The sequence below is a fragment of the Leuciscus leuciscus genome, assembly GCF_965113295.1.
Source record: "Leuciscus leuciscus genome assembly, chromosome: 21".
Taxonomy (NCBI): Eukaryota; Metazoa; Chordata; class Actinopteri; order Cypriniformes; family Leuciscidae; genus Leuciscus; species Leuciscus leuciscus.
The window spans coordinates 9,099,999-9,107,677 of record NC_138745.1 but is presented as its reverse complement, the minus strand read 5'-3'; the positions used below and the strand labels follow the sequence as shown (position 1 = coordinate 9,107,677).

At 37.1% G+C, this 7,679-nt stretch overlaps 1 protein-coding gene across 8 annotated transcripts in view; it reads left to right on the top strand.

Moving 5' to 3' along the window:
• The first annotated feature begins 674 nt into the window (after positions 1-674).
• The window catches only part of exoc6 (exocyst complex component 6), a 53,455-nt gene continuing 46,450 nt past the window's right edge, over positions 675-7,679 (top strand). Inside the window, exon 1 of one of the 8 annotated variants that reach the window (XM_082151493.1) lies at positions 675-871. In XM_082151493.1, the coding sequence (XP_082007619.1) occupies positions 741-871 (131 nt within the window). In that variant the 5' untranslated portion in view covers positions 675-740. Of the gene's footprint in view, positions 872-1,532; positions 1,824-4,471; positions 6,273-7,679 lie in introns of those variants that run through there. The other 7 variants (XM_082151495.1, XM_082151496.1, XM_082151497.1 and 4 more) reach the window with 7 other exon arrangements.

The following is a 7,679-nucleotide window of genomic DNA, read 5'->3' as shown; positions in this document are numbered from 1 at the left end:
TAAAATTAACAACCGTACATTTAATCAAACACTGCTAATGCCGTAAATGGTTTCATTATTTCTCTGCTGAGTTCTCTCTTTGTTCACGTTTCAGTTTCAAGAGCAGAATCTGTGCTACTGGTCAAAAGTTTGGAATCATTACGATTTTTAAATGTGCTCACTGCATTTATCTGATCAAAAATACAATAAAAACAGTAATATTGTGGAATATTATTACAATTTAAAAAAGAACTGTTTTCTATGTGAATGTATTTGAAATGTTAGTTATTCCTCTAATTTGCTGAATAATGCAGTAAAAGAAATGCAGTCTTAGTGAGCATAAGATACTTTTTTTCATAAAAATAAAAATAAAAATCCAAACTTTTGAATGGTAGTTAAAGTAAATATATGCTGCACGATTTGAGTTTATTCTTACAAATAGTTTTAATACATTTATTTATGTATAAATGAACTTGTCATAAACATTTGTAAAGCATTTTTACAATATTACATTCCTTTTCTGTGTCTTTTATGACTTAGGTACCATAAAATAAAGATCCCAGTCCAGCAGTGTGAAAAAATCTTGAAGCACAATTGGGAAATATTTAACAGCACAGCATTTAAGCTTGTTTTGTTGGATTCAAAGTACTAGGGATCACAAGGTCTGTCCCTTTTCCTTAGTTGCAGTTTTCTGCTGACTGTAGTATGTGTATGTCCTGCCGGAGCACGGCTCTCCCTACACAACACACAGACTAACAGACATGTACGGCAGCAGTAGCAGTCTCAAGACTCCCACAAGTCCCCAAGAAGAGGACAAAGGAGAAGGAAAGGTCTATGGGAATGTTTTTGCAGAACTGGAATCAGTAGACCTGCCCCTAGGAACAAGTTTAAGGTAAAGAGTGTATTTTTATGGATGCATTGCATTACCATATGGAACGTTTATGATTTAACATTAATAGTGTTTTTTTATGGATGCATTTTCAAATTGGGGAAACCAAATTGTGAAGGTTTAAAGGGATAGTTCACCCCAAAATGAAAATTAGCCCATGATTTACTCACCCTCAAGCCACCCTAGGGGTATATGACATTCTTCTTTCAGACCAATACAATCAAAAAAAATTCCAGGCTCTCCCAAGCTTTATAATGGCAGTGAACGGCCATATATAAGTCCATCAAAGTCCATCCATCCATGATAAAAGTGCTCCACACGCTCTGGAGGGTTAATAAAGGCCTTCTGAAGCGAAGCATTCGTGTTGGAAAAATATCCATATTTAAAACTTTATCGACTAAAATAACTAGCTTCCGGCAGACGGCCGTACGCATCGATTTCCATAAAAAGTTACTTAGTAATGCAATTAGTTACTTTTTCTAAAGGGAATAACTCAGCAGTACTTTTAAAAGTATTGAAAAAAATGTCTTATTATTATCAATGTTGATTTTTTTTTTTGCTTCAATTTTTTTTTTTTATTTTTTTTTTTTTTAAATAATGATATTTTCATCAAGCAATGATGAGGTCTAATTTTATCTTTTCATTTCAAAATAATCCATTCATAAACTGTGTTGAGATTAGACTTTGTGACATCTACGGTCAAGAGAAAAGATAGTTGCACACATTTTTCTAAGGTTCCACTATTTTAGCTTGACCCTGCCAGACTGGCGCAGACTGGCTCCCCCTGTCGGCGGACTCGTGTTACTGCATCTCTCTCGGCATTGTCACAAATGAACACTGTGACGATTAGAGCCAACATGGCGGAGAGCGAGAGCTTGGAGACTATCACCGAACATGAACGAATATTACAGGAGATCGAGAGCACGGACACGGCGTGTGTGGGGCCGACGCTACGGTGAGAGATGTGCATCATCTGCTCTTATTTAAGGTTCAGATGGTGATGTGATGTTTTCTCATGTCTAATGGATGGAAAGCAGGCCTTTGTTTGCTAAAGATGCAGCTCAGCTGGACTTTGCCATTGCTGATAAAGCTATCAAATAAAGTGATGACCGATTCGATATGATTTTGTGTTTTTCCACATGAATGATTTGAATGGTCGCTGTATGCTGTCCTGACACTAATTCAAACACACACACACTCGTTCAATGACACAGGCTGTTGACCGCCGTTTTCCTGTCATTCAGCTAGTAATGAAGATGTTATGTGTGAAATATTTGTCATAATGTGCCATGACATATCTGTCTATCTATCTATATATCTATCTATCTGTCTGGTGTTGTTGTGATTTAATAATATGAGATGTAAACATCTGAGGTGAAGCAGCACAGGCCCAGTGACGGTCTCACTGCATTATGGATATGATGGAGCTGTTGACAGGTGGAAAGCTCGGAGCAAAATAGCTATAGTTTAAATAGGATAGTTTTTCCAAATGGACAGCTGTCAGATTAAATACTCCAGTATACACTCTATTTCCTTTTTCCAAACACATTTCAAGTACGGAAGAATGAAAGCTGACGAAATATGGGTGGGTGTGGCGTTAGCAAATGAGTCTGGGTTGAGCTGGATATTAATATTCAGCTCTTAGCTCAGCTGTAGCTGGATCATTTCAGTAGAAATTATGATGTCACTCACAATTTGATGATTTCAGCACAGTTGGATTTCATCATCAGATATTCGGCTTGACTATTTCAGTAGAAATCATGATTTCATGATGATGCTTTTTTTTATTCCAGTAGACATTTGCTACATGCTGTCTTGACATCTTTGGTTTCATGATTTCTTATGAAGTCTTGATTTCAGAAGCATTCAGCTACATCCCATAATGAGTTCTTTAGAGTTAAAATGATTTCTGATAAAATCTTGATTTTTTTAGCACTCAGATATATCCCATTATGACATCTTTGGCTTTATGATTAAAATAATAATAATAATAATAATTATGTTGGTAGCATTCAGCTATTTGATGGGCATGTCATTTTTGGCTTTATGATTTCGAAAAAAAATAAAAATAATCATGATTGTGGAAGTGCTTAACTATCCTGTCATGACATTTTTGGCTTCATAATTTTTGATAATATCATGATTTCGGTTGCGCTCAGCTGGATCAAATCATGTCATCTTTGGCTTTATGATTTACAAAACAACAACAACATGGTTTCAGTAGCGCTCAGCTGCCTTTCGTCATGACGTCTTTGGCTTTATGATTTCTTATGAAATCATGATGTCAGTAATGCTCAGCTGCGTTTTGTCATGATGTCTTTGTCTTTATGATTTCTGATAAAATCATGATTTCTGTAGTGTTCAGCTGGATTCCATCATGACAAAAGGCTTTATGAATTCTCAAAAAAAGTATTTCTTTATCGCTCAGCTGTTACCATTCATGAGATTTTTGGCTTTATGATTTCTGATAAAATCATGATTTCGGTAGCACTTCAGTTGTAAATCATGAATGATGACATCTTTGACTTGATTTTTATTTCATTAGCCTAGTATTTGTGATGTTGTGAATCATGATCTTGACATGAGCATGACATGAGACTTTGAGCATGGCTGTATACCATCATGAAATTGGTAGCTTTAGTCGTTATGATTTTTGATTTAAGTTTGGCTACATCACACCATGCATTTATGAAATTATAGATTTCAGTAGCACTCCGCTGCATCTCATTGTGAGACCTTTTGCTTGATCATTACAGTAGAAATTTTGATTTCAGCAGAATTCAGCTGACCTTTTTTTTCACTATGACTGGAAGCTCTTATCTATATCTGAATATGAATGTGAATATTGTCAGAAAACTCAGTAACCCTTTTGGCTATAACTTAAACTTCTGGAAGCCATAATTCACTTTGCAATTTGTTGTGGCAACAGAAGGTCTAGATGGCTCATATTACACAGTTGTGACGATAGTGAGAGATTCATTCATTTGAATGTTAACCAAACCAGCTGTTGAAAAAGGCCTCCAGAATGCAGATCTTCAGGACATGCAAATTTGTCGACATTCCAGCTTGTTTATCATGTCCTGAGGCCACACGTTCTGTACTGACATTCACACTGATCACTACCAGTACGACAGATGTATTTTCTCATTCCACAGATATGATCAAGTCTTTGAAGGAAAGCTTCACCTGCTGTTAATAATTTCACCTTGTAAGCTCAAAGGTGTGCAGGAAAAGTGCTTTATGATGTGCCTCAGCTTTTCCACTTGGTTGCAATTGTTTGGCAGTCAGTTTGATTAAAAAAGGGGGATTTTGGAGCAACTGATTTTACCCACTGAATCAGTCATATTAGATTAAAATGAATTCTTCATTTTTTTAAAATATCATGACTAAGAAGGTCAAGTGCCGACCATAACTATTATGTAAAAAGTTATGTAAAGACGTCATGTAAGTGATAATGTACATCCGTCCTGATCACCCTGTCAGGGTTTATTCTGAAATAACAACCGACTGGATGTACATTATCCCGCTTATTACACGGCTACTTGCCACATAAGTAAATAAAAACATGTCTCGAGACTTTTTAAAATAAAAAAGTATTTATTTTATTTTTATTCCACTGTATGTCATGTTTTTAAATGCAAAAGAAGTACTCTGTGATCGGTGCTTCGGCTCTTTGTATTAAACTATGCATAAATACATCATAATGCTGTTATGTTCATAATAATTGTTTATGTAATTTATGAAATTATATTTGATTTATGAACATAAGTTTATACTTTATGCACTTTTTTACAGACAGTTATTTCATTGAATAAACAAACAATTTAATGCAGTGCATTAATATTTTGCACATTGCACTCTCTTGTGGTCTCAGGAGACAAGCCAAAAGCTTTTTTTCCGCAAATTGAAATTATTCCATTTAAATTTGAATATAATTCGAATATTAACCATAAGTATACAGTTCGAATTTAGATTTTCAGCCATTTTGACAGCCCTAATATAAACTTACTATATGTATATGGATTTATTTTACGACAAACCTTTTTGAATATTTTCAGTTTTGGTTACATTGACGGATGGATAGAAACCTAGGTTTCATCTAAAATATCATAATTTGTGTTTTGAAGATTAATCAAAGTCTTGTGGATTTGAAATTTGGCTTGACGTGAGGGTGAATAAATGTAGACAGAGTAAAAATATTTGGGTGAACTAGCCTATCACTTTAACCCAAATATTTGTTTGCTGCCATAATCAAGCAGCTTTCTCCAAACTTTTCCATTACTTCAGCCATTTAATTTAAAGATTATCTATAGAAACCTGTAATAAATGTCACTTATGTGTTTATATGACCACATGTGCTGTGTTCTCTGTCAAAAACCTGGGTGTGGTAAACCATTTAGTCTTAAAGCAACACCAAAGATTATTTTGTACCTTAAAATAATGTTTCCAAAATCGTTTCAGTGGTTCATCAACTCGTAACAGGGTGAACGGCACTTCTGCATTCGCTTTGCGACCCTCTATCGGCTATAACCGCACTATGCAAGTTTGCCAGATCGGGTAGCGGATCTGTAGTTCTAATGAGACATGAGAAACTACAAATTTGACTTGCTTTACGGCAAGCGTTACAATAGCAAAAGCAAGCAATGTCATTATTTTGTTTTTCTTCGTTTCTGATGTTGCAACACATCATACCTTCATAAAGTCATGCAACATACTCTAACTTGTCTGTGGACATCGTTATTTCCAAAGCTGGTGCTGGATAAACAAATAGCGTGCGTGCGACGGTAGGCTTAATTATTTACGACAGCAGTAATGGACAATTTCGCTTCCAGCCTGTAGGGGGACCGAAGAGGAAAAGAGATTTGATGTTGCTTTAAACGAGAGCACTGTTCACGTTTACATGATGTTTCAGAATGATGCTTTTTGCAAAAACCCTGGAATAACTTTATTTCCTAAGCCTATATTGTTAAATGTAAACACAGTGAATGACACTCATTCAAGCTTGTGTTACAATAGGGGTTTAGTTCAGTTTCATTAACTACCCTGTGGCAGATGTATAATGTTCTATGTTTTGTGTTTGAGCCGTAAGTGAAGAGGCTTGACTTTTACTCGCTCTGTGTTTGTGTTTCCTTCAGTACCTCCTGGCAGTTGTCCGGAACTTGCCGCTCTTTGGTCTGTTGAATTCAATAACAGGAAGGAGGAAACTCATTGTGACCATGGTCCTGCTGATAGTAGTTCTGTGTGCGTGTGTGCAGATTCGCAGAAAGGATATCCCATTACGGGGTGTAATATGACCTTCTGAAAGGCAGTGGAAGTGGGTACCGATTTTAGAAAGCTTTGCGTGTTTTGAGTAGAAAATCGCCCTCAGCATTTTCCATCTGGGTGGCAGGAAAAGGCCGACAAGGTAACCGCACAGGGGATGCATGTAAAAAAAAAAAAAAAAAAAAAAAAAAAAAAATTAGGGCAAACTGTTTTGTAAAGCTGAAAACATCTTAGTTGGTCTACGCCTTACAATTCAAGCATAGTTTTCATTTCAGCGTTTGGGCCAGTAATTCCACCTAGCTAGGGTGATCAAATGTTTGCTTGCTATGCTGTCGAAATACTTACATTTGATATATAATAGGGGTGTAAGGGTACATGTATTCATCCTGAACTGTCACGGGACGCATACAGTCAGATGTCTGTATTCGTTGTCTGACTGTAGAGTTGTCAAAAGTACCGACTTCGGTACCAAGTGACACTCTTCACCAAGCGCTTACATGGATACTCGCGGGAGCATTTAAAAGCAGACGTCTATCAACGGATCCCTAATATATCCGCTGATAGACGGATCCGCTGTTAGACGCCGCTTTCAAGTGCTCCTGTGTGTATCTGTGTAAGCGTTCGATGAAGAGCGTCAAAGACATGTTTTTGAAATGTTGATCATTGTAACCAATCACAGACATATATGTTGAGCGTGTCGACGCAATGGCCAATCAGAGGTGTTTAAGAATCTGTTCAACAGAGCTCAAAAATGCTAAGGGGAAATGCTGGGTTTGTCACGTTTTTTTTCAATTTTAGTACTGACTCTACAGTCAGACAATGAATACACTCAGTCAAGCGATCCACACTCCAATCCAGAAGAAGCGCACACGGTAATATAACGCTGTTTGCTAACCGCCACAACAGGAAAAAGAGCAGAAGACAAAGTGATGTGCTGTGTTCGAAATCGCCCTCTATACCCTCATTCACCATTCCCTACATTACTCCACTAATATAGTCTACTTGAAGGAGTGAATGAAAATGAGTGAGTGAATTCGGACACTGAGTGCGCCGGAAGGGCTGTCGCTTTTGCATAGTTTGTGCTTGATGTTTAATAATGAATTGAAACGTTGCAAACTGGCAGCTCCAGTAGTAATGAAAAGATTGATCAATTAAAAAGGAATTTATACCTGTATGATATTACGCTGGACCAGCACAGTTTGTTTGGTCAGTTTGGAAAATGGATGGATGATTGATTCCGCTGCGGCGCCATATCCTGGCGAGATGCGGGAATTCATTCAGCGCTCGACTCTTACAGTTCATTATGGGGTATTCTATAGCCGATGGGCGTTCATCAGTTGTACATTTGTTATAGGCTCTATGCACGATCGCTTTCCGCGTTTTGTCTCAGCCCGCCCAGTTACATCGCGTGCTACGTCGAAAGTCGTTTTTGCATTCGGTGGAGATAATGGTGAATTACACTCGCTGTTTACAAGAACTTCCAGCGGTTAACGTGAATGATGTTAACACTATTGTGAGGCAGTTAGCTGTCACACATAAGAGTAAGAAA